Here is a 26,447-nt window from a genome sequence, read left to right as displayed (position 1 = left end):
TCCTCCACCCTGATTCCCAGCCCAGATGGACTCTGGCTGTCCTCTGTCCTTCAGCCTGGGGTCACGTCAACTCAAGACCTCTAGTGGGCCAGCAAAGCCCCTGGAAGCTTCAGCAAGGCTGGGGTCAATGGTACAATGGCTGTGTCCCTACTTCCCCTGACCCCTGGCCCTAGCCACTGCCACCCCCCACTCCATTTAGGAAGCCACTTCTCACTTACCAGTTTGTCCATTCAGATAAAAGCGCACAAAACCTTCTCTGTGCCCACTTTTGTGCCAGGGATTCAGAAACCTCAGGCAGAGGCTCTGGTCCCCCAGAGGTCACAGTCTAGCTCAGGTGGGCAGGTATGCCCAGGTGCAGGTCAGCTGGTTGGCAACTTGAGTGAGAAAGCAGAAGAGAGTGTGAACAGCGAGGCCTGGAGAAGCTGGGGAAACTCAGGACCCTTGGTGAAGGGGAAGGACTTGAGTGGAGCCCTGAGGGAAAGGGGAGGTGGGAGACGCCATCAGCGGCAACAGTTGCTGGATGGGGGTGCGTAAGTAGAGGACTGGGGAGGGGGGTGCATGAGTAGAGGACTGGGGAGGGGTGCATGACTGTTCTGTGGACGCCCAGGGCACAGGGACCTAGAGAGGGTGCAAAGTGGAGTGGTGCTGGAGCCTAGCTGGGGATGGGTCCTAAGGATTTCCTATGGGATACCTACCAGATGCATACACACATGCGTCTGTAGGGATGGGCCACCCCTGGTGTGTATCCCTGCAACTGTGCCCCGTGTGTGTGTGTGTGTGTGCGCACGCACGCGCGCGCATGCGTGTGCACACACAGGTGCACACACAAGGGTTTTGCAGGTTCTGAGATCTACTGTCAAGAGGGCTCCAACCTGCCTGGCCCTTTACAAAAGTTAGATTTCATTCATTCACTCACTCATTCCACCGCCGGGAGTGCCTCCTACCTACCAGGCCCTGCGCTGGGCTGGAGGATGTTGGGGACAGGGGCTTGCCCCCAGACAACTCAAAGGCCAGGGGGTGCAGGCACAACCTACGGTGCTTGTGTAGCCGCTAAGTTAGAAGCAATACCCTTTCCAGGCGGCAGGGCTGTACGAATCCTCTCCAGAGGGGCGCCGGAGGGAGTAGCAAGGAGGCGGGGCTGACAGGAACGTTCCGGCTGTCGCCTCCACCTAGAGGGCCAGGCGCCCTGTGAGTCAGCGGGAAGCCCCTCCCACAGGCCCTCGGTGAGGCAGTTCCCCCCACGGCCCCCCGGGGGCGCTGTGGGAGAGGGGGGTGGGCCCTGGAGCCGCGGCTCCGGCACCCAGGGCCCTCACTCTGCACTCACTCAGCCGGAGCTTTTCCGGCCAGCTGTGTGCCGCCGCTCCCGGAGCACCAGGCGCTCCCCCTTCAAGTCGCGGTCCCACTCCGGGCCCCGGGGCTCCAGACGCCGCCCGGCAGTGATATGGGCGTCCCCCTGGTCCCGGAGGCCAGCGGCCCGCGCTGCGGGCCTGTGCTCCTTGCTCTCTTCCTGGCTGCCTCCCGAGGTAAGGTCGGCAGGAGTCCTACCGGGGCGCTGGGGAGGAGCACTGGGACAACACGGCTAGGGAGGGGGGCGCAGGGGGAGCGGGACGCCCCCCTCTGCCTGCCGTGTCTCCTACTTGCCGGGACCGACTTGCAGGGGCCAGCGGCTGTCTGCCAAGTGCCTTGGCTGGGCGGTGGCACATCTGCATGTTCTGACAGCTGCTCGAGGGGCTGCCTGCCAACCCTTCTGTGCACAGAGAGCCCTGAGCAGGACTAGCTCCTGCAGGACGGGAGGTGGCCACGGTGGGGACAGCCCCAGCAGTTTCTTGTGCACCCTACAGGCTTCTGACACCTGTGGCATCTCCCTGCCGTCCTGCCTCAGGGCTCTAGGATCTCACTGGGTGCAGGAGGTGTGGTACTCTGTGTCCTGCTCCCTGGCGACACTCCTGGTTGAACCTTGGGGGCATGGGTCCGTTCCCAGATGTGGGCGCCCATCTGGTCCTTATCCTGAGGGTCTGGTTACTGGGAGTTGAGTGTTCAGCTGATTCCCGACATCCTAGCAAGGCTGCAGCTCAGGGACCGGTGTGGAGTCCTAGAGAGACTGTGGGCCACTTTCCTGGGTTGGCCATGAGCCCCATCTGGGTCCTGGGATTACTTATGGCATTCTTCTGGTCTCGGTTTCCTCAGCTCATGCTCAGAGGCCCTAAAACCAGGGAGGTGCCACTTTTTCCTCCCAAAGCCCAGACTGTCACAACCCCAAGTGGAATCCTGACTAGGATATGGGGGCACCAGAGCAGGGTGGGGAGGCGGGGGGAGGGCAGAGGTAGGGATGTCCATAGCCTGGCCCCTGGTTCTTGCGTGCACAACGCTGGAGCAGCGTTATTTCAAGGGAAGAGGGGGCCGGCAGGCAGCCTGTGAACCAAACATTGTGGGGAGGGCCCAGGGAAAGCTTGAGTCATGAGAGGAGTCAGGGAGGCAGGGGGAAAGTTGGCACAAGGACCCAGTGGGCGGGTCAGAAGAAGAAAGTATGGGGAGCACAGGGCAGGAGCAAAAGGAGGGAGTTGAGAGAACCTGGAATATACCTCAGAAACAAACTGGGTGCCTGCAGGCAGCGTGTTATCACAGTGCTGGGAGTCTGGCCTCTGATGAGGAGGAGGGATCCTGCACCCCACACACGGAGCTGCCTAGCCCTGGCCTGGATTCTCCCAGGATGGGGGAGTCCGTCTTGGCACCAAGGCCATGCTTCATGGCAGGACATGGCTTCCAGAAGGGGCAGGAGATGGTGGCAGGCAGGAAGGCCAGCACCATTCCCACCACAGAGCACCTGCCTTGCTTGTCCCTTTCTTCTCAAGTGAGCCTGAGAGGCCCTTCTTCTCGCTTGCCCCTTCTCCTGCCCTCCCCTGGCCAGGCTGCTTTCTGTTCAGCAGCCCCAGTTTGGGAGAACTAAGGTGTAGGGGGCCCCCTTGCAGAGTAGCAGGTAGCAGAGAGGGTCACAGCCCTCGCCCCGTATCATCTACTTAGCCAGAAGACTTCCCCTAAAGGTCTCGGCTACCCAGACAGCTTGGCACTCCAAAGGGACAGCTTCAGACCCATTTCAGGGAGATGATTAGAGCTCGAAGTAGGTTTCCACTGAAGGGGGTCTTTCAGCTTTGAACTATTTTGGGACTCAATATTCTTAACTGTCATATGGGCACGCGAATGGACATTCACACTACCCAGGACAGTGTGTAACGAGGGGCTAACAGACGGGAAGCCTGGTCGCAGGCACAGTCAGGAGGATTGACCTGTGACTTGGAAAGACTTACTCGCTGGCCTGTGGAGGAGCAGGGTTGCCTTGGGCGGGATTGCTCAGGGTCAAAGCCTTCATGTCTGGGAGGGTGGGATGGAGATGGCTGGTGCGGGTGTTTTCTAAGCTCCTGAGCCTGGTTCAGCACTGAGGAGCACGGAGGTGGTGAGCAGGTACTCAGGATACCCCTTTCCTGGGCTTAACTCAGGGTGAGATGGTGGAGGAAAGCACCTAGAGAGCCAGGCCCCAGCAGACCCCAAGGGTGGCAGACTCTTCTCCCCCTATATGCACTCCTAGGACCTGAGAAAGTTCTTGTCCTTACCATGGCCTTATAGGCTGACCTGGGAGGCCTGGACTCTGGGACTAGTGCATGGAGGGGCACTGAGGCTAGGGAGGGGAGACCCCATCTTCCCCTTCATGGTAAACACACTGCAGGGCCTTGTTGGGTAACCCAATGGTGCAAGCCTCTGACACAGCAAAGGTCAGCTCTTAGGAAATCCACTATCTTCTGTCCAGAACCCCTGGGGTGGCCCTTGAGGCTGGCCCATGGGCATGAGGGGGCAACGACCCAATGCCAGGGATGCCCAGCAATTCCAGCCCAGTACTTGCCCAGCTGGGTTGGTCTGTTTCCCCCGCAAGCTGGGTAAAGGTTCCCTGCCAGGGTCTGAGCTCCCTGGAATGGGTGGCTGGGGTGGGAGGGTCAGTTTTGGGAAGCTGAAAGAGGCCACCTATCCCTATATAGGCCTGTGTCCCTATAGGCCACATATGGGTCTTAGGCTCCAGCAGATCAAGGGAAGGAAGGAAGGAAGGACTCCTCGGGGCCCATTTGCAGTGACTTCAACCAGCACTGACTAAACCCCACATAGTGAGCTTGAGGCCCCCAGGTTTGGGCCTGCTACTCATCTAGGAGCAGCCTGCCTTCACTGGGGCACCCAGGGATTGGCAACGCAGCTTTCTGAGGGATCCCTGGGTCCCCTTCGCAGCAGCACTGGCAGGCCCAAAGCCTCCGTGATGGCAGCCTATAATGGGAATGGTGAAGCAAGGGACCTCGGGTTGTGAGCCCTGCAGTCTGGTCTCGGGAGTCAGTGGGATCTAGGTTCGAATACCAAGATGGTCATTTACAGCTGTGGGCTGTCACTCAGCCTCTCTGAGCAAGTTCCTTCATCACTTCATCAATGGGGATGATGATGGCCCCTCCCTCCGCAGGCTGCCAGGAAGAGTCAGCGCACAGTCTGAGCACCGTGCCTGGCCCCTGGTGGATGACATGGGGTGTTTAGCTGTTGCTTGGCTTTCTGCAGCCACGTGCCATTGGCCCTCCATCTAAGTTCCCTGCTGACTGGAGAGCCCAGGGTGTGGGAAGGCAGGACTGGTTTCCCTAGGACTGGACTCCAAGAATCCCGGAGGTCCCGCCACCTATCGGAACCTACAGGCACTTAAAGTGTGAAATGTCCATGGAGGCGCCTGTAGATTCTCTTCAGGTTCCCCAGAGATGGGGGACTTGGCAACTTCAAGGCAAGCCCAGCTCAGGGTTGGCCCGTCTAACTGGGATCTTTCTTGCAACTGATCTTTACGTTTCGCCGGGTTGCTCGGGCCGCCCGTTCCCAGAGGGAAAGGCTGTGGCGGTTAGGTACCTGCATCACGCCGTAATGAACTTTCTGTGCTCGGGCCCGAGCGGACCCCGTCCTTTAACTGTTCTGCCTGGGATGCTCTTTCCCCTGGGCACCTGGGGTTGAACAGCAGAAGCTCTTCACTCCCTGTGGGACCCCAAACACACATTCCCTCTGAGCCACCGGCAGCCTGGGGGATGGGATGTCAGGGAGCCTGACAGCCCCCTTCGGAAGGGCAGCTCTGAGACAGTGCCCCCTGAGCTTTGGCCTTCTGCTCCTTACTTTTGGGACTTGGGCAGCAGCATCTGCCTATCATATGTAATTGTTTTTCCCTTCAAATGGACTTATTCTTTTACTTAAGTAGATTTTAGTTTAGTTCAGTTTAGTTTCGGGGAAGCAGGCCCCCTGCCAAGCAGAGAGCTTGATTCCAGGACCCTGGGATCATGACCTGAGCCACCCAGACGCCCCAAGTAAATAGATTTTAAAAGGAAACTTTCTACCACTGCCACCAATGGAAAGCCAGTATCATTGCCATAAATAGACCCAAATCATGCAAGTACACAACAAGAAAACCAAATAAGGGTATTCAGTTCTAGCTGGAAACTATAGCCTGGGGAAGGCTCTGAGCCTGAAACCTGCTGTCCTTTGTTAAAAAGGACCTTTCTCGTTGTGATTCTATGGCATTTAATGCCATAAAACTAAAAGTAAAACTGTGTCAGAGTCGCCATCGGCTCCTCCCCCACCACTGCAGGAGCCAACCTACCACTGTGGAAAGTAATAGCTGGTGGCAGGGGACAGGTCAGCTGCCCCTGGGGAAAAGAAAGAGAGCAGAGGTCTCCTTCTTAAGAGGTCAAGCCAGGGTCAGAGGGCCTCTCCGAGCCGCTTCCAGCCCCCAGTTCTCCCAGCCCCTGTTGCCTTCCTCAAGTAAATACAGTGTCCAAGTAAATACGGTAGCTCCAGCTGGGTCCTCTCTTATGGTGGGGCCCACTAGTTATCCCAATAACCACAGGCTGGAGGGGGGGGGAGCGGGATGGGGGTAGGGGTAGTTGCGGGGAGGGAAAGAGGGAGAGAGCTTACAGCAAGCTGAGCCCTCACTGGCAAGGCCAGCTTCCCTCTGCAGGAAGGACATGGGCCCTCTGGTCCGTCCCAGGCTACCTCCACCGTGTCCGTGGCTATGGGTTGCCTGCACTGAGGGCAGGGCCCAGGGACTGGGACCTGGACCTTAGGAAGTCCTCACAGGCCCAGACCCTTGGGGGAAGCTGGCTGGAGCTGGTATTCTGGGCTGCACACAGGCCTGGGCGAGTCTGGGAAGGAGGCACCCAGAGAAGCATCCATTGGCGGGGCATCTGGCCAGCTGCCCAGGCTCTCTCCAGGGAGGCATGCTGGCCTCTAGCCTCCAGCCCCGGACGCGCGGATGCTTTCCCAAGGTGCTGGAAGCCCCGCTTCCTCCAATAGAGCCTGGCTTCCCCTTCCCAGACTCCCTGGTCCGATGTGAATGGACACTTCCTGCGGGGGCAGGTATCAATAAACACATCTGAGATGCCCTTTGTCCTTGCCGACCACAGACCCCAGGCGCTGACCTGCCGGCCCCTCCCCTCGCACCGGGGGTCACTTCCTGGAACTCAGCACTGGCAGACTCGGTCCTGATTGCTCCTGGACTCTGTTTCCCTCTGTGCTCTCCTGCTTGCTAAAGACAGAACCAAGCCTTTCCCTACACCCTCCACAGAACCCCCCCTGGGGGACAGGGTCTGGCCAGGAGCTGGAGACCAGTTCCGCGCCTGTTTGGCACTCACTGGGAGAGTGAGGTCCTGGCCTTTGGTGGCTTACACCGGGCCAGCAACAGCAGAGGACTGGGGACTGTGGGATGTTTACTTACAAGCACTAGCAGCAGCTGGACAGAGTTCTGCTGTTTGGGTGCGGCCTCCCAGACCTGACTAATCAAGCTGGGGCCCCACCTCCAAAGGCTGGGGCGTCGCCTTGGCAACCGTGGGCTAAACTCGTGCCCAGTCAGGGAAAATACACAGGCCTCTCCACACCCACACACACACCCATCCCGTGCACACCCACAGGGTTTCGCGAGGTGCCTGCTGGGGGGAAAGAGGTGAAATCATGAAAAATAGCACCCCGAGACGGAGCCAGCCAGGAGCCTCTCTCCCCTGTGCCTGCCGGAACAGAAGCTTCTACAAGGGCCTGAGCCCGCCTTTGGCTGAGGGTCCCACCGCTGGGAAGTGGCAGGAGCGAGACTAGATTCTGAGCGGCCATCCCTCAGGGGTGGCCTCTCCGCCCTGGGCTTGGCTCATGGTAGGACCTTGGCACCTATTTGTGGAATGATGGCATGGTGTTTTCGGTTTAGATCCCAGGCAGAGTCAGGAAGACTGCCTGGAAGCTGCAGTCAGCCTGGAGTCAGTTCACTCTCTGACAGGTGTCAGCCCCACCCGCTTCACGAGTTGCGGGGTGGGGGGCGGGGGCTCTTCCTTCCTGCAGTGCTAGCCTGTCCAAGCTGTGGGTTTCAGCTCAGCCACATAGGCTTGGGTGGTCTTGGTCAGGTTGTTTGACTTCTGGGTCTGCTTCCTCATCTTTTAAATGGGCACCTGGGTGGCTCAGTCGGTTAAGCATCTGCCTTTGGCTCAGGTTATGATCCCAGGGTCCTGGGATTGAGCCCTGTATCGGAATCCTTGCTCAGGAGGCAGCCTGCTCCCCCGCCCCCCGTGCCTGCCATTTCCCGTGTTTGTGCTTGCTCTCTCTCTCTCTCTCACTTACTCTGTCAAGTAAATAAGTAAAATCTTTTTAAAAGAGTAATAAAATAAAGAAATAAATAAAACGGGGATGATAATTCCTACTTCAGGGGATATTTAGTGAGAGGAGTATAAAATGCTCAGCAACGAAGTCCTAACATGTAAGTGGCCCATTTCTTGCTCCCTTCCTCTGCCCTAAGGAAACAGAGCCCCTTCCTCCTGCCCCAGGCTCTCAGAACTGGAAAGGCCTAGGAACATGGGGAGTCTCTTGAGATGAGGAGAGGGTGGCACAGAGAAGGGTGGGACCTGCCCAAGGGCACACAGCAAGGATGTGGCTAAGTGAGGACAGGGTCCCAGGGATCTGTAAGACCAAGGTTTTTATCCTGAGACCTGGAATTTTCCAGGTTCCTAGCAATCTTCCTCTGCCTCCTTACCCAGTGACAGCTGGGCTCCAAGAGCTGCGCAGTGACTGGGCTCAGGCCCAGGCCCAGGGTCATTTTCCTGTCTCACATGTTCTCGGCCGCCCTGGAGCTGAGGACTTTCCTCCCCAGCCTCTCCCCAATCTCTGACAATGACCCAGGTGTCCAAAAGGATCTGCTCCTGACAATAAACAACATCCTCCTGCCAAATAATTATAAATCCAGCTGTGTGATATAAATACCCCAGTAACACGTGTGCCCGTGCAGTTGCGGACAGCATGGGGGACGGGCATTATTTTCCCCAACTCTGTGCCTTTGGGCACCCTCCCAAGGGCAGGCTGTCCTAGGTTTTGACCTGGCTTGAGTCTTAGACATCATAATGGGATGATCCCCGCCGTCCCTGAACCCCTGACCAAGACAAGACCTTGGGAACCCTTGGTTCACTGCAGTCAGGCCCTTTTGTGAAATCGAACGCTGTCCCCCATCCCCCAAACCTGAATCCCACTGCAAGCTTCTCCTTTTTCTAAAAAGGGAAGAGGTCCTCTGGGGTGTGTTGGGTGTTGGGGATTGAGCAATGCTCCCCTCTCCATGCCTCCCGCCCCTTGCTCTTCTCTGCAATTCTGTGTCCCACCCTGGGTTTTCAAGGAAATGACCTCTAGGGCTGAAAATCTCTCCCCAGTGCTGTCCAGGCACTTTTGTGCTCACCCACCCCCTTGCTTGGACCCTGAGGGCTGGAGCCCGAGGTCCTGCTGGCAGCCCCAGGGCTGGGGTCCCACCGGAGGCTGGCGGTGCTGCTTGCCCCCACCTGATCCGCCCCAGCCACAAGCTAGCCCCATCTACACCTCTGTCCACTCCGCAGCCCCCAGCCCCACCTGGCTCAGCTCTGTGCTCCACTTCCTGCTTCTGCTTCCACCCTGGCTCTGCCTGTCCCCCTGCAGCCATCTCAGACACGGCCCGGGGCCTCTACTGAGCCAGCCCTTTCCCCCAGCCCCCAAGGTGTGTGTGATCGCAGCACATGCTGCTGGATCTGGCTCTGGCTCCGGCCTTGGGTTCTCTGGGGGAGGATGTGGGGCTGGGAATAGGGAAGATGGGGCACGAGTTGAGAGAGGTGCTGGTGGGAGCTGCCACTGGCTGGGGCCTGTTGGGGAAGTGGGGAGCACAAGGCAGACAGCTCTTTGGCCTTGCTCTCTGGGCAGGTTTTCGGTCTTCCTGGGGGTGCCTGTGAGGGTCCTTTCCCTGTCTACTATGCCCTTCATTTACTGGTACACATAGTTCTGTGGCCACAGCTGCCACCAAGGCCTGTGAGGGGGAGTCCGAGTCACTTACTGTGATTTTCACTGAATTATTGAGCATCTCTGTGCCTCACATTTTCTCCTCAGTGGAAAAGGAATGAAAACAACGCTGACCTTATGGGGGTTGCTAGATATGCCCCTAAGGGAGTTGGCATAGCACAGGATACCTGCACTTCCTTCTTCTTCTAGTTCTAACTAGATCTGGCTTTATCTGAAGCCCCCCAGGCTCCAGGTTCTGAGTCCAGACAGACCCTCCCTCTGTGGCACTTTAGGAAAATCACTTTCCCCTTCTGGGCCTCTACATTTCTGCCTGAAACAGAGACCAGCATCTTGCCAGCAAGTTGTGAAATATCTGCTTACCTTGGCAAAGATTTTCCGTAGATCTGGGGCTCTCAGACTTAGCTCCCTCTCACATGTGGGTGGAGTGAATGGAAGGATCTGTGTGTGTGTGTGTGTGTGTGTGTGTATCTTCCTTACTTTCTAGGGGCCTAAAACACCACCTTGCAGATATATTCTTTGCGGCCATGATTTTGCTAACCCCCCATACTCTGCTTTGAATATGCAAGCCCTCCAGAATAGGATCCCAAGCTGTTGTTAAGTCATTCACACCTTAGTGGGAAAGAGTTTGGAGTTGGCTTCTTCATTCCATTCTGCAGAACTATTTTCACTCCTAGGAAATGTTTCTGGACTTGCCCAAATGAATGGGAGAGCTGTCTAGCTTCCCTGAAGCCAGCACCAAGTACTAGCAAAGCAATTTACGAGCACTTCATGTAAAGCACTTATAATCCTTGCCTCAACTCTGGCAGGAAGATGTTTTCATTTCTGTTTGACGGGGAGAGTCTGAGCCTCAGGGTTTAAAGGACTCCCAGCCATTGGACTCCAACGCAGGCTTGTCCAGTTCTGAAGCTACACCAGGCTGCTTTCTTCTGGACTGGGCAAAGCTTTTAGCTCTGCTGGAGGTTCCCAGGCAGGGGACCTCTAAAGGCAGGGAAGGGGGTGTGGGAAGGAGGAAGTGGCATTATCTTGATTCATACAGTGGTCATGGAAGAGACGTGCTGGTTTGGATTCTGCACGCATTTCCAAACTCCTTCCCTGACTTACGACAGCCTCTGAAATGCCAATTAAAATTAAAATACCACTAATGTATAATAACCATAGTGATCCTCCCTGTGTCTATAAAGGGTATTAGAACGTACATCTTGTGTTTTCAGCTTTCTCTCACTCTGTCCTCTCACAGCCATGCACTGTGTCCATATTTTTCTCATTGCGCATGTGAGGAAGGGGGGTTCCAACAGCTAGATAGGAGCCGGGACTCTAGCCCCAGCATCCTCCTTTTAAGGGTCATCGCTTGGGGGGATCAGCATGGTTAAGTGCTGGGGGACTGGGGTAGGATAAAGAGGACCAGGGGATGGCTTCATTTGCCTATTGGAGACAAAATGCACCAGGAAATATCTCTAAGAAGACTGGATGGCAGCGGGTACACAGATGAGGCGACCTCTCTTGATTGATCTAGCCCCGGCCCTGAGACACCTTAGGTTTTCCCCCCTCCTCGCCACCTGGCCCAGGGCACCCCCTCTACTTGCTGAAATCCTCTCTATCCATCAACCCCAAAGACACTTGCTCCTTCGAGAAGTCTCCTAACCGTCCCCAGGATGGCTAAGTCTTCCCTCCTCCAAGTGCCCTGTAGGCTGGCACCAGTCTGCCCTTTAGCCTGTGGTTTACTTTGTCAGGAAGGCCTGCTTTGTCAATGTGGCAAGGCCCTCAGCTCCCAAGGGGAGGCCATGCGCTCAGCATCCGGGTGAGATGTAGCCCCTGGCCCAGGCCCTGCACACAGAAGATGCTCCAGTAGTGCTCCCTGATGAGGGGGTGGGAAGACCTAGCCAGCCCCAGGATAAGGTAGGGCCCAAAGTGCAAATGGCCCCAGAAGGGTGGTCGAGGGCAAAGAGCTACTCTTCCCAAATAGCCTTCACACTCCTCGTCCTGCTTCCCACCAGACCTCATGGGGCGTGGAGGCAGGAGCTGTCCACGGCTGGTCACGGGCAGAGCCGCAGTGCCAGTGGCAGTCGTGTGGGGAGATAGACACGCTGGCTGGGCCCAGTCCGCTGCCTGCCCAGAGCCTGTCTTGCACCTCGTGCAGCTTCCCCGAGGACAGGGGAGTCCCTCACCTGGAGAAGCTCCTCCTCCCGTGCAGCCCGCGATGGAGTCAGGTTCAGGAGCTAAGGAAGAAGCTTAGGCCCAGGGAGGTCAGCTGACTGGCCTGGGGCCCGTCGCTGGGGAACCCACATCTTTGGAGCCCCAGGCCAAGGTTCCTTCTCACTCAGGGGGAACTGGGAGTGGTTCTGGTGCAGGCAGGGGACCGTCTCTTGTCTCTCTGAACAGGTCCGGCGGCAGCCTTCAAGGTGGCCACACCATATTCCCTGTACGTGTGCTCCGAGGGGCAGAACGTCAGCCTCACCTGCAGGATCGCAGGTCCCATGGCCAGAGGGCATGACGTGACCTACTACAAGACGTGGTACCGCAGCTCGCGGGGCGAAGTGCAGGTGTGCTCAGAGCGCCGGCCCATCCGCAACCTCACGTTCCAGGACCTCCACCTTCACCACAGCGCCCACCAGGCCAACGCCAGCCAGGACCTGGCCCAGCGCCATGGGCTGGAGTCGGTGTCCGACCACCACGGCAACTTCTCTATCACCATATACAACCTGACCCTCGCGGACAGCGGCCTCTACTGCTGCCTGGTGGTGGAGGTCAGACACCGCCACTCGGAGCACAGGGTCCACGGCGCCATGGAGCTGGTGGTGCAGACAGGTGAGGGCTCCTCTATGGGACTGCCAGGGCCGGTTGTGGGGGGTGGGGGCTGTGACCATTGGGATGGCGCGCTAGGCCCCGGCTGGAAAGTGAGCCGAGGTGACAACGTGACTCCGGGGCTGGGCTGCTAGGGACCAGGTGGTGTGACCATGTGTGATTCTGGGTCAGGAGGGGGGTGTGGTTCCAGAAGGGTGACATGGACACTCCAGGGATGTATATGGTGAGAAGAGGTGGTCATGGGGTGTGGGGCTGCGTGTAAGCCTCTCCGGTTGGTGGGGTGTGACGGAGAGGGGGGTGTGCATGGTTCTGTCTGGTAAGAGAGGGTACCAACCTAGGATGGGAGGTACCGCTCAGGACAAGACGGTGGCCATGATATGTGACCTGGGGTGTGAGCCGGTGAACGCTTGTTGGGGAGTGACTCTGTGTGTGTGTGTGTGTCCCCGGGTGAGAGCATGTGAGGCAACGGGCTGGGTGCCCGCAGGTATCCACACGCCGGGACCTGAGAGTGAGCCGGGCACACCCAGCCATGCAGTGAGAAGATGTGTCTGTGTGTGTGCGTGTGCTGGCTGTGACAGGCCCTCCTGACTTCAGGCCCACCTAACGCCCCTTCTCTTTGCTCCCACAGACAAAGCAGCATCGACACAGTGCATCGCGTACCCACCATCGCCCAGGGAGAGTGAAAGTAAGGGATTGCCCTTTTGGCCCTTTGGGTTCTCTGTTCTCCTCTGCCCTCCTCTTGGACCCAGGCCCCACTCAGAAGTCTGACCTCATCACCCCAAGCTCATGGCACCCCTGTTCTTCCTTCCCTGCTATTGCCCCTCCCTTTCACTGCCCCCTTCCCCAGAGCCATTGGGCTGAACTTCCCAGAAGCCCACTCCCCTTCCAAGGCTCAAAGCCCGGGAAAGCCGGCTCTTGGGGGTGGGTGGGGGTGCCCTGACAGTGGTCTCCGGCCAAGTGCCCTCCAGGACATGTGCCGAGTGCCACAGCTGTTTTCAGGGGACGCTGCTCTTGCCCACCAGCGTTCCGCCCCATAGAAGACTGTGTGTGTGGGGTGGTCCTCTTGGCTTGTTAAAACTTCCTTGTTCAGTGCACAGGGGAGAGAGGACAGAGAGACTCAGGAAGGGGAACAGAACTACCTTTCCTAGAGTTCTTCTGACATGCCAGGCACCGTGCTCAGTCTTTACAAGTACTGGTATCCCCATGGAGTCTGATTAGAGCCCTCTGAAGTAGGCAGCACCACCTTCCCTTTCCATACATGGACAAGAAGCCCAGAAAGGGGACGTAACTTGCCCAAATTCACACAGCTGGGATGTGCTCACTTCACCTTCTTCCCAGCTTGAGGAACACAGAGGGCAGTGGATGGGAGGCAGTCAGCCCCCTGGTTCTGGCCCCGGGAGGCATCCTGAGGAAGAAGGCAGGCCACTGCTTGGAGGGATGTCTGGGCACTCAGAGGCCAGGGCAGAATGCCCAGCAACTTGGAGGCAGCAGGCAAAGGGGAGACGTCTCCATTCTTTGGAGAGGAGAGTGTCTTGGCTTCCAGAGCCTTCTATCCATCAGTATCTACAAGGCATCTAATGTGGACCAGTCCCGGCCCAGCCCCTGGAGATACAAGAGTGCAGACCTTCCCCCCCTGCCATGCACAAAGGTCATGCACAAAGACTGAGGGCAGCTAGAACTTCAGCCCCAGCAAAGCCCAGCTCAAAGGTTGTGATGACTTTCTCCTCCAACCACTCTTGCTTGAACCAACAAACAGCTTAGCCAGGGATAAAATTAGAACACACATTTCCGTCTGAGCCAGACCCGCATGGAACTAAGGAACTCTGGTTCAAGCCCCTGTTTCTGTGCACCGCAAACCTGATGTGTCGCCTCAGTGCCAGGCCACCGCTGTCTTCACTTCCTCCCCAGGCAGCTCCCTGGTGAGGGTGGATGGCCTTGTGTGCAAGCCCCCCAGGGCGGGGCCGAGCTTCACCTGGAGGGAGCCCATGAGTATTTACTTCCCCATTGCTCCTTCCACTCTGAGCAACCCTCCAGTCCCCTTCTTCTTCCAGGAGCTCCCAGAGCTGCCTTACAGACTGTCCCCTCTGCCACTGCACACATTTCACTGGTGGGGAAACCGAGACGCAGACAGGTACGGGGACTGCTCCCAATCTCTCAGCCAGAGTGCCCGGTTCTCAGTCACAAAGCCCGGGTACTGGGCTGCCTTCCCCTCTCAACACTAATTTTCTGAAAATTAGTTTTATGAATTTAAGTCCTAGGGACAGATATTAGAGATGCCAGTGGGGACAATGAAGAAACAAGGTACAAAATAGAGGGAGCAGAGATTTGATTCACTTTTCCTAATTAAGACTCTAGAGAAGTAGCTGCTGGAATTAAGGAAACAGAAGTCAACAGGGAAAGCCTGGAATTCTGGCTGGTAAGAACCCAAGGCTGAAGCAGAACTTTGAACTTGATTGTCAAGAGTAGGTCAAGTTTCCTTTGCTGGACACCTGTACTCTTAGATGTTGACATTTGCCTTCCCCTCCAGGGATGCACAGCCTCACTCGGGTCCCTGCTTCCCTGAGCTACTGTCCACAGTGACCTAGTTCCCCAAGGGCCAAAGGGGTGTGTTTACGTCTATCAGAACTGTTGCGGGCAGGGTGATGACTTTGCTGGTGACCTCTGGAGGCCCAGTCCCTTTCCAGACTCTTGGTTCTGGAGGTCTGGAGATTCTAGCCGTGTTGGAGTCTTGTCACTAAGGTGGACATGGTGTCCGAGGAAGAGGAATCCAGTTATCCTTTTGGGTAGGGTATGGGGATTTGGGGGCAGTACTTCCATTCTCTTGGTATCATGGGTCTGCTGAGAAATGGGAACATGTGTGTCCCTTCCCCACTAACAGGGAGGGAATCCATGTTACCCAAGAGGCTGAATCTGGGATCAAAAACTCCAGCGCCCCTGAAGCCAGGGACCTGGGGGGGTGGGGACCATGGTGAGCAGCCAGCTGCCAGCCTGTAAGTGCAGTTCCAATTGCTCCATGCTTGAGGGGGGCCGGGGCTGCCACAGCCTCTCCATTTCCCAGCAAGGTCAGATAGATTTTATATTATATATTATATTGTGTATATATAATATAATATAATATATAGTATATATTCCAGATTTTATAGAAACCCTCAATTTAAAAAAAATGTTGCCTCCCTGCCTCAAAAAAAAAAAAGAAAGAAAGAAATTATGTACCATGTGGACCATGAGGGGATGGCAAGTACATGGCAATAGACAGTGGGCACACATATGTTGTCTAATGATTTGGAAACATTTGCCCAGTACCCCTGTGCTCAGTGGGCCTCAGGGCGGGCTGCTGGGTATTGCCCTCAGTGCTGCCAACCTTTGGAAAGACCCCAGTTCCTGCTCGCACAAAGACAGGTGCCCCACAGGTACCCTAGCCCTGGTACCTGGTTGGCTAATGATGCTTCCAGCTAAGCGGCTCGGGGATTTTCTGTTCTCCCTGCAGCCCTGTCTCCTAATGGTCTCTTTGGGAAGTAAGAGGGTAGCGGGGCTAGGAAATCATCTGAAAGCCCAAGTTAGTCTGACGTTGGAGGAGGAGAGGAGAGAGGCTGAGGAAGTTGGTCTCCAAGGAGCTCCCGATTGTTGAGGGGCTGTGGTTTTTTCACTGAGCCCGGGGAAGGGGCCTGAGCAGGCTACCTCCTGCCAAGCAACCTCCTTGTCACCCTACACAGCAGAATGTTTGGTTTGCTTTCATCCAACCCCCTCCTGGGGGAACCAGGCAGCCTGAAGGAACTCCCTCCTCCCCTCTCGTGCCTATCTACCTACCCACCTACCTACATACCCACCTACAGGGTCCAGGCAGGCTCTAGACAAGGGTGCACTGCGCAGCAGGGTAGGGTTAGGCAGAACTCCCCTCCAGCCTGCTGTGTAAGGGCCTGGCACAGTTCTCAGGGCTGGTCTGGCAGCTCTCTCTGCCAGAGCCTGGTCACCTTCCCAGTGAGCCTGGCTCTGGAAGGCTATCAAGCAGGACCCCTCACCCTCTCCTCCCCCATGCTTGTAGGAGGGGGTGGGGAGCTCGGGCGAGGCTGGCCTCTGCAGAAGAGCCCATAGCTTCTAGGGCAGGTGGACCCACAAAACTGTACCTAGACTCCTGTCTCCCTGTCCTAACCTCAACTCTCAGCCCAGATTGTAAGGAAACCAGGTCCTGAGGGCCCTGGAGGGCCCACAGAGGGGGATCTCTGCCTGGGGACAGGAGTCAGGCCTGGAGTGGGGAGAGGGATCCCCAGTGAGTAGCATCTAACCCCACTGAACATGGCTTAGTAGCAGTCTGGAGCCTTGCTGGAGGGCTCCACAGAGGGGGATCTCTGCCTGGGGACAGGAGTCAGGCCTGGAGTGGGGACAGGGATCCCCAGTGAGTAGCATCTAACCCCACTGAACATGGCTTAGTAGCAGTCTGGAGCCCTGCTCTGACGACTAGAGTAGAGCACTTTGCAACCCCCTTCTCAGTGCCCACCAGAAGGTCCTATGACAGGGAGTTAGAAATCCTTGAATGTCTGAATTACAGAATGTGTCTACTTTCACTACTCCACGTCAAACCACAGCCTTGCTGAGATGTGCAGGGAACCTGCTTTAATGTGGACTTGAACTTGCTTTGTAATTAGCACAGCAACTTTTCCTGTACCAGTGGGTAGGTCTGAAGTGCCCGTAAACAGTTTGTTCTCTTCCGTGGTATGAACAAACCCCCGGAAAGCTTATTTACACCATCATGGTGTTTAGCAACACAATGAGATAAAAACAGCCTTTATTCCCAAATAAATAGTGGAAAGGCAACACCGGGACCACAACCCTTCCACCTTCCCCAAGCTTCCCCGGGGGCAGCATTGACCTGTGACAAGGTATCCCAGCCCATATTTTGTATTTTGGGAAGAGCTGAAATTGGGAAGGAAATGCATTTACGCTGGTTGTGGTTCCGAGGGCACGTCTGTTCCCAGCTAAACTCCTGGCGTCAGCAGACAGGCTGAAACAAATGAAGCCTTCCATGCTGTTGGTGGGATGGTAATGTGGAGGGCGATTAGACAGCAGCCTGGAGGAAAACGCATGTATCTTTGGCTCAGCACTTTCGCCGCTGGGAGTTTGCGTACGGGGGGTACTTTCCCAAGAGAGCAACGACACACATGCGAAGAGTCTGCGGCTACGTTATTAGTTATGGGGAGAAATCAAAGCAATCTGCATGTCCACCAGTGGGGGACTGTTTCCATAAATTCTGGGGTGAGCCCGGCGACAAGGTGCGAAGCAGAAAGAGGTAGAGCTCTGTGCCATCCAGAGCTGTCCGTGGGCAACGTGACATGCTAAGTGGGCAAAGCGATCGTCATGAAAAGCAGCCATTTGCTGTGTACGCAGGGAACAAATCTGGGCCACAGGCAAGGAAAGTGTGGACAGGGACTGCCTCTGCAGGGGGTCCCGGGGGGAGGAGGGGCAGCAGGACGAGGAGAGACAGCGAGAGAGGGAACACAAGCAGGGAGAGTGGGAGAGGGAGAAGCAGGCCTCCTGCTGAGCAGAGAGCTCAATGTAGGGCTCAATCCCAGGACCCTGAGATCATGACCTGAGCCTAAGGCAGATACTTTAATGACTGAGCCACCCAGGTGCCCCAGGAGAAAACTCTTAAATATATTTTAACATAGACACACACACACACACACACACACATATATATATATATACACACACACATATATATAAAATATATATATATTAATTTAGAAAGTCTAAAATTTTAAAACGCTGGATAAGGATTCACATTTTTCTAGTTCTCACCCGCATCTCCCCTGGTGACTTGTATGTGTGAGATCACTTCCAAAAGCTGTGTCCAGAGCTAAGGGGTCTCTTGGGATGAGTAGGGCTTTTGTTCATTTTGATGGTTTTTTTTTCCCCTTATTGTTACAATGTATATAACATAAGATTAGCATTTCAACCACTGTTAAGTGTGCCATTAATTCTGCTCACTGTGTGGTGCAACCATCACAGCTATGTATTTCCAAACGTTTTTCACCACTTGGGTTCCTTCTGACCTTGAATGTCAGGACACAGGGTCTGTGAAGGACTTGCTTTCCCTTTCCAGGAAACAACCTGTGGCCCAGGGCAGCTGAGCTGTCCCCAGGGGCCTGCCTGGAATGAAGACCCCACCCTCTCTTTCCCAGAGCTGCCTTTGCTCAAAGCACCTGGCCTCCTCTCTGTGTGCCCTGGGCCCATGTGGGCAGGCAGCATGGGGCTCTCTTTGAAAGGGGATCCCTAGGCCTTCTCTGCCTCTGCAGGTCACTAAGGGTCTGGCTGCAGTGCCTGGGTAAAGCTGGGTCCCCCTGCGGCCTGGAACTTTCCTCTCTGGGCTTCAGTCTCCCCTCAGGAGAGATGGAGAAAATGGAGTCTCACTGTGGCTCTCTTTCCCCTCACAGGCATCACAGCTGCTGCCCTGGCTACAGGCGCCTGCATCGTGGGCATCCTCTGCCTTCCCCTCATCCTGCTCCTGGTCTACAGGCAAAGGCAGGTGGCCTCCAACCGCCGTGAGTATCCCCGCCTGCCTGGGGGGGGGGGTGAGAGTGTAAGCGATGCCCTCCAGCCCCCAGCTCAGCCCCTGGGATCAGCAAAGGCAAGAGGCAGGCACATTTCCTCTCTGTTCCAGAAGCTGCTTGAGTCCCTGCAAGGAGAATGGTGGAGAGAGGAGGGGACCCACGTGTGCCATTTGGGGGGCCTGAGTGCCCACCAGCCTCAAGTGGTCCTGGCTCGGCACTCAGTAAATGTCGATTGACTGAATGAATAGTCACACAGAGTGGTTCAAACTGGTTTATAAAATTGCCGCTCCCCGAGATCCTTTGCGGATCTGCTTTAAGGTAGGGGTAGACTTGTTTTGTAACCAGCATTGTAACTGCTGGGACAAAAACAACCTTTGGATGACCAGAACTGGAAGGGATCCTGGAGATCACTTAATTCAGTTCTTTCCCCGTGGAGCTGAGAAACCTGAGCTTACTAGCGGGGTTAAATCATTAACGGAGTGTTCTTGAAATGCGTAGGTGGCAGCGCTGGGACTCAAGCCCAGAGCTCTCCACTCAGGCTCTGCCCCGGGAGTATAATCCCACCAGATCATCAGAATGCTCACTGGCATGAATATCCTGGCCACAACCCCTGCCTGGGAAGGATGCCGTGCTAGGTCCCGTGCCAAGGATGCTATATGCCTTCTCTCCTAACGATGCGACAACTTGGTCCTACAATTGTTCCTCCTTGACAACTGAGGAAATTGAGGCACAGAGAGGTTCAGTAACTCACCAAGGGACCCTCACAGTGAGTCAGCGGCCGGAGCCAGGCTTCAGGTCATGGCCACAAATACCGTTTCATCCTCCTTTGTGGTACAGTGGCCCTTGCCCTTCCTCTGACCCCACCCTTGAACCTGGGCTAGCCTGAGTCCTCCAGGAGCAGGAGGGTAGGGAGGCCTCTGCTCTGGCCCTTGCGTCACCTCTCCTGCCTCTTCCCCTCTGGCCGGCTGCAGAAGGTAGTAGAGAGAGAGCTGCTCTTTTGGCAGGTGGCTTTTGGCTCACACCCAATTTCCTCTGGCTGGACCGTAACACCTGCACTGCCCTCTCTCCTGGGGGCCCAACCTGGAGCCCCCACAGTGGCTCACTCAGCGGCTGTGGTCACCTTTCCCTTACTCTCAGGACATCCACACTCCTTTCACAAAACCTGCCATAGCCTACTGCCAGAAATACCTGAGGCTGGGGATGTGGGGGGGTCAGGGGCTTGGAGCAGAAAGAAGAACCCAGGGGCTCAAGCAGGGAGAGTCATCACTGTGGAGCCGCCGTGAGCTCGTGTTCATCTGTGTAGTGTTTTCACGCAGGTGAGGAAGGGACGAGGTAGGTACACTCAGCTGGTACACGAGCTGAGGTACACTCAGCTCCCAGTAAAGAGCTCCCAGTGCTGCATGCATCCTCTGAAACTAAACGGACCCTGACTCTGTGACGTGCAACTGCTTACAGCTCCTTATCCCCAAATTAAATTAAATATTCGCAGTAACAAGAAGGTGTCAATAATTTATCTTCTAATAAAAGTATTTTGGGGGCACCTGGATGTCTCAGTGGGTTAAGGCCTCTACCTTCAGCTCAGGTCGTGATCCCGGGGTCCTGGGATCAAGCCCCAAATCGGGCTCTCTGCTTGGCAGGGAGCCTACTTCCTCCCCCCGCCCCCTCTCTCTGCCTGCCTCTCGGCCTACTTATGATCTCTCTCTCTCTCTTTCTCTCTGTCAAATAAATAAATAAATAAATAATCTAAAAAAAAAAGTATTTTGGAGGCCAGTTGGCTCATCCCTTTCCAAAAAAAAAAAGAAAGAAAGAAAAAATGAGTTATAGGATCAGAGTCTTCAAGACAGACCAAAGAGATGATGGGAGAGAAACCACATGCAAAATGGAGAGGGAGGGGAGATATGGGTCCTTTTTTCATCTAGTCTTGTGAGAAGTGCTGCTGCTGGAATTATGGGAACAGACGTCACTCTGAAACACCAGGAGTTTGGCTGCAGGAGGGAGGCTAAGCCCCCGGGTGGGGGTGGCAGTGCAGGGAGGGAGGGGACAGGGAGCGTGTGTCGGTTGCTGCAGGCAGGGTGCTGGCTCTGAGAGCATACGCAGGGAGGAAGAGAGAAAGGGCTGGGAGCACTGAGGCAGGCAGCCTCCTGCAGAGGCTGATCGGTGTGGAAACCAACCCGGCTTCAGATGGAGATTGGGTTTCCTAGCTCTAAAGTGGGTCCAGAAACCCACCCCCTCAATGGGTGGAGAGAATGAACCCAAGGACCGCTGGGCACCTGCCCAAAGCCCGATGCACAGAGCCGCCTGCTAAACGGTAGCCATGATTCCTTGCAAGAGCAGAGATTTTAGGAACCTTTGTGCAACTTCCCGCGTGTTCCGTGTGTGCCCCTCCCGCCCACGTTTCCCCACAGTGACCGTGGTCGAGCTCTTGCAAATGAGAAGTGTACAAGGAGCTGCAAGGAAGAGGGAAGTAGGGCCACGGCTTCTGGTTGGGGGCCTGTTTGGGGGTGGGGAATCCTGGGAGTGGGACAGAGCGGCAGCAGCTGGGAGGAGCATCAGAAAGTGGCGGAATGGTTGAGAAGTCAGGGGGTCTCAGGCCCCTATGGCTCCCCTGAGAGATGTCCCTGCTACATCCACCCTCTAGGTAATGCGGAGGACGGGCCAGAAAGTTCCAGTTAGGGACTCCAGTTAGGGACTGAGTTCACGGCCCTCCCGCTCAGTAAGTCATGGCGACAGACCAGAGTGTGGCAAGTATCCAAACAGGAAATAGCCAACTCAGGAGTGAGGCCTTTACCTGATACTTAAATCAAAGGTCTCGTAACACCTAATGAAGCCATAGGAGAAAGCATTGGTTGCCTTTGGCCTCCTGGCGACAAGCGCCGTCTCCTATACTTGTGAAATGCAGCCCGAGTTTCATTTATCGCCGGTTAACACAAGGCTCACCGAGGCCTTGCGTGCAGGGCAAACACTGCCATGTGGGCCTCCTGAACCAGCAGAAGGCGGATCCAGGGCTGAGCGTGGTCCAGTCTGGCCTTGCTCCTGTTCCTCGAAGGGCATCTGGCAGCAGGGACAGGGATGCTGTCTAGGGAAGCCTCTCCTTTGTGACTAGCTTCTCTGTCTCTATGTTCCCAGGTGCCCAGGAGCTGGTGCGGATGGACAGGTAAGGCCCCTGGAGATCTTCAAGCCTGGCAAGCTCTTTCTCTCCCTGTCTCTCCCCGGGCCTGCGGCTCTGTTGGGCACGGTCTACACTCAGACCATAACTGGACTTAATGTGGGGGTGGGGGGTCACTCTTTGCCTGGACTGGACTCCTCTTCACCAGGTTCCTTTCCCCGCTCACCCTGCTGATAACTTGTCCTTGGACAGGGCTCAGAACACAGACGAGGCCTTCCGGGTCCTCCCCAGGCCCTGGGTCAGCTGTCAAGGAGGAGAGCTGTGCAGAAGGCTCCTGTACAGCCTTCCAGGGCACAACTGCTTAGCAAAGGGTCTACCATCTGCCACTGAGGGCTACACATCTGTGCTCTCCTTGCCACTGCCCCCCACCCAGTAGGCTGAGCTCTAACACTGCTGGGATGAGCCCGGCACCTTCCTTCAGGCCCAGTGTCAGCTGACCAGGCTGGGGGAGGAGGAGGAAGCAGCTAAACTGGGGACAGACACTGAAACATGCAAAGGGGGAATGGCACACCCCCCAAAGGGGGATGACCTCCCTGCAGAGCACTCCAAGGAGAAAGCCATCAGGCTGCCAAAGGCCACCAGGGCAGAGGCTGGCCAGGGGCTCCTAGTGGGGCAGTGGGCAGGGCCCATGGTTGCTGGGAGAATGTGTGTTGGTGTGCTCGGTGCAGGAAGCGGCCATGGAGGCTGGCAAGGCTGGGGGCGGTATCCTCAGGCATGAGCCCCACTCGGGAACGTGGTCCAGTTACTTCTACCAGCAAACCCAGAGTGCCTCTAGGTGTTTGAAAGAAATGATTTTCTAGACCGGTCGAAGGAGATCCTACCAGTGATCCTGCCAGGATCTCAGAGTTGGTGGCGGGGGGTGACGGTCTCTTTCGAGGTGGTCCCGCTGCCAAGCAGGAAGAGGGAGAACCCTGCTCCCTGCACCATACTACAAGCATTCAACCCCAATGCTGTCAGCTCTATTGACCAAAGAGAAATCCGTCACAGGTTCCCGAATCTGGTGTCCTGAGCATGTCTCTGATCCCAGGCTTCCCGGCTGCGCCCAGGGCGGACGGCCAAGTAATGAATAGGACGCCGCCTTGAGCTCAGGGGAGATGGGTGTAAGCCGTGCCCTTTTCTCTCTGACCCTGGCTCCTCCCTTCCTGCGGGAAGAGGGTGCAGAGGTCTGGGCTGTGAAGGCAGGGGCAGGGAGGGAAGCAGAGGAGTCGGGCAGGCAGGAGGGCAGAGGCCCAAACCTGGGCAGCGCAACGGACTGAGCCAGCTCTCCTTTCCTAGCGGCAACATGCAAGGACTCGAAAATCCTGGCTTTGAGGCCTCCCCATCCTCCCAGACCATGCCAGAGGCCAAACCCATGTCTCCACTGTCCTACATGGCTCAGCGGCAGCCTTCAGAGTCCGGGCGGCACCTACTCTCCGAGCCAGGCACTCCTCTGTCTCCACCAGGCCCTGGGGATGTCTTCTTCCCAACCCTCGGTAAGTGTAGTCCAACAACCCACCCCCGCAGGGCACAACAGCCTGCAAGGTCATGACCTCCCATGGCCTGCCTGCAGGGCAGCAGCCTCACTCCCCTTGTGAGGCCTTACAGCCTCCCCATGTGGGCTTAGGGGGTGAAGGACCAAGAAACTCCCCATTCATTCTACTTCTCCTTTCGTTTGCAGACCCCGTGCCTGACTCCCCAAACTCTGAGGCCATCTAGACCAACTGGGGCCAGCGGGCAACTGTGGCTGGGCCTGGGGCAGGTGCATCTGAGGCAGAGCTGACCTTCTTGAGTGGTCCCTTAGCCTTGACGCTGGTCCTGGTTTCCTCCCTCCTGACCTGAGCCCAGACTCTCTGAGATACCTCTGATGGCCAAACCCTCAACTCCTCTGGGTGCTACAGGGCAGAAGGGAGAAGGGGTTGGATGGCTCAGCCCCTGTCTCAAGGATGGTGGGGTGCTGGGACCCCACCCCAGAGACCTGAACTTTACCAGCTACAAATGCCAAATGGCCTACATCAGAGAAGTTCAAGAGTTTCCAGCCTATGGCAGCTTCTCTCCCTGGGACATGAGCTTTGTGACTGGACAGCCCTGATGGGACAAGATGGGCACTGGACAGAACTCCTCTCCCTTCTTCCCCACACAGTGCCATCCTCCCAGGAACGAGACCCAGGACACGATGTGGAAGGACTCCTCCTCAGTGTGCTAGAGCTAGCTTTCCTGACCTTGCCTGAGGCTGCTCCTCTATTAGACCAAAGCCCGGAGCTCTGAGGCTGGGCCTGCGGGCCCCCAGGGACCATGGGAGCCTTTCCCAGCTGTCTGCTCCCAGCAACCTCTCCCAGTGACTGTCTGCCGGTTAAACAAAAATGGGCTCCTGCTGCCTGCCCTCTGGTCCCCAGAGTTCACTGGCCGGGGTCCCCGAAACAGGAAGTGCACCCCAAGGCACAGTGGCCACTGTGGGCCAACTGGGATCTTGGGCAATGGGGGCCAGGCCAGAGGTTGCAGTACCCACCGCAGAGGCGGTGAGGGAGAGCACGGGGAGCCTGCTGGGAAGGTGAGTGGCTCCACCTCTTCCCCTCCCCCCTCCACTGTGCAGTGTGCTTGGTACAGAAGGTGACCACACACTGTATTGTCCCAACTGTGATCCTCCCTCCAGTGGAAAGAGGAGGTGTTATTTAAAAACTCCACGGCAGCAAGTGCAAAGCCTGTGAAAAAACTGTAGGAGATGGGCTTGAATCCCTGCTCTGCTTCCAGGAGTGCCCAGGAGCTGCCCCCCCATCTCCTCCACCTCCCCCGCCCTGTCTTTGGTCTTCCATTCCATTTAATCTGAGCTGAGTCTCCACTGCAGAGGGACCCTGTGGGGTGGGGGTGTACATGGAAGGGTCTGGGGCCCTGTGCTCCATCTCCTGCTTCCAGCTGTGTCCTGGATTTTTTTTATACACCATGTGCAAGGGAATGCTTTGTGGAATTTTGATTAAAGCGTTTTAAGACACAGAGAGGAGTGGGGGGGGGGCTCTGCATACTCTGGGATGGGAACAGGGAATGGGGTTGGGGGGCCCGCGAGGGGAAGGGATGAGTTTGAGTGGGTAGGGCCCAGGCAGTGCACGGAGGAGGGCGTTTAGCTCAGCAGCCTACGTGGGCTCTGCTGAGCTGGACCCCGGGGCGCAAAGCTGGGACTTCAGGCCGGCAGGAGGGCCCAGCAGGCAGGGAGAGCCCTCTGGATGGCCTGAAGAGGTGGGGGACAGGAGTTGGGGGAGGAAGAATGCAGCTCTGGACTCTCTGGGAGCAGTGAGCCCCCAGGCCTGCAGCTAGAACCAGGGAGGTCCCCTGGATACACGGCATTGCTTCTGAGCTCCCCGTTAGGCAGTGTTGGTGTCCTGCTATGCCAGGGTGGGGGCTGGGGGGTTGGCCTTGAGGAAAGAGTGGGCCTGGGCCTGGAGATTGCACGGACACCTGAAGTGGCCAGGACACCAAAATCTCGGTTCCTACTCTGTTCCGGGGGTTCCTCTTCTATTCCATCTGCTCATTGGACACTCAGTGCCGGCTGCCATAGAAAGAGGGGTCTGTTCTAACAGCTCTTGGAGGCCCATGGCAGAGATGGGCAAGGTGATACATGCTCCAGGCTGAGCTTGGCTACCCCTAGGATTGAAGGAAAAGCCTACAGACCAGACCCACCTCCCATACCCCAACTCAGAAAGAGTGCCCCTGCCCTAGGGGGAGGCTGGTCTGGCCCATCACTCAGCTTTTGACCTCTAGGCAGATATAGTTTCTGAGAATTTGGCTGCCAGACCCCAAGACTGGCTGCTGCTGTGTGGAGGGAGGGAGCCAGGGAGGGAGGAGGCCCCAGAGCAGAAAGCCACCACACTTCCTCCCCAGCTTCCTCCTGTGTGGCCTCGAGATCTTCTTCTCTGGACCCTTACAAGTGAGCACATCGCAGCTTCGTGGTTTCCTGTTTTCAGTGAAATTTACTCTGAGCTCCAGGCTCCATCTTTATCCTGGACCACACGCTCCGCCCCCAGGGCCCCTAAGACATCCTCCCTGCTGCTAAGGAGGAGGGGCAGGAGGCCAAGGAGCCCCCTAGACTCGCGTGGGGGTGGGTGGAGGTGCCCTGGGATCTTCGCACCTGCCTCTCAAGGGGCCGGGAGGGACACTGGGGCCTCCGGAGAGTTGGCCAGACAGGGTGAGACCAAGGCAGGAGGCCAATGGATCATGGCACTGGCTGAGGCCCTCAGAAGGAAATCTGTGCTTCGAGGCCCCAAGTTACTGTTAAGAAATAGATCAGAAATTATAAGGGCCATCATTCCTGTAACCTTCTCATGCTCCCATTTAATAAAGACAACCTGCCTTTATTCCCTCCAAGGGAGAGGCCAATGGAGGGGAGTTGATGCTCTGAACACATGTCGTGGGGCCCACGGGAGGCCCACGTGTTGGATTGGGCTGGCCCTGCCTGGGGGGTCAGTGATGAGGGGCGCTGGGGTAGGTATGCAGGAACTCGGGGGCCTGCTTCTCAAAAGCTCAGCCCTGGGGTCAAGGAGCCAAGGCACTGCTTTCTCCAGTGAGGGCTCTGTCTCAGGAATGCATCGTGGAGAGACGGCCTACAGAGAGGTCCAGTCATTCTC

At 56.6% G+C, this 26,447-nt stretch overlaps 2 protein-coding genes across 9 annotated transcripts in view; one reads left to right on the top strand and one right to left on the bottom strand.

Moving 5' to 3' along the window:
• The window catches only part of CDH23 (cadherin related 23), a 355,087-nt gene that overhangs the window by 40,341 nt on the left and 288,299 nt on the right, over positions 1-26,447 (bottom strand). Inside the window, exon 1 of one of the 8 annotated variants that reach the window (XM_044239720.1) lies at positions 6,770-6,812. The exons of the other annotated variants lie outside the window; for them this stretch is intronic. The gene's annotated coding sequence lies outside the window, so the exon portion shown is untranslated. Of the gene's footprint in view, positions 1-6,769; positions 6,813-26,447 lie in introns of those variants that run through there. 8 annotated transcript variants of the gene reach the window in all.
• VSIR (V-set immunoregulatory receptor) lies at positions 1,335-24,822 on the top strand. The gene is made up of 7 exons (XM_044239722.1): positions 1,335-1,523; positions 11,719-12,144; positions 12,770-12,826; positions 18,573-18,680; positions 21,816-21,843; positions 23,131-23,327; positions 23,513-24,822. Exons 1-7 carry the CDS (start codon positions 1,442-1,444, stop codon positions 23,548-23,550), a joined length of 936 nt encoding a protein of 311 aa, XP_044095657.1. The 5' UTR covers positions 1,335-1,441; the 3' UTR covers positions 23,551-24,822.

The sequence above is a fragment of the Neovison vison genome, chromosome 2, assembly GCF_020171115.1.
Source record: "Neovison vison isolate M4711 chromosome 2, ASM_NN_V1, whole genome shotgun sequence".
Lineage (NCBI taxonomy): Eukaryota > Metazoa > Chordata > Mammalia > Carnivora > Mustelidae > Neogale > Neogale vison.
Note: the sequence above shows the minus strand (reverse complement) of the source record. Positions and strands in the feature narration are given on the sequence as shown.

Excerpts from the sequence above, each read along its gene's own strand:
- VSIR (XM_044239722.1), top strand. The coding sequence starts at position 1,442 with ATGGGCGTCCCCCTGGTCCCGGAGGCCAGCGGCCCGCGCTGCGGGCCT. Across the intron at positions 1,524-11,718 it reads CTTCCTGGCTGCCTCCCGAG|GTCCGGCGGCAGCCTTCAAG; the intron begins GTAAGGTCGGCA and ends CTCTCTGAACAG. Across the intron at positions 12,145-12,769 it reads GGAGCTGGTGGTGCAGACAG|ACAAAGCAGCATCGACACAG; the intron begins GTGAGGGCTCCT and ends TTGCTCCCACAG.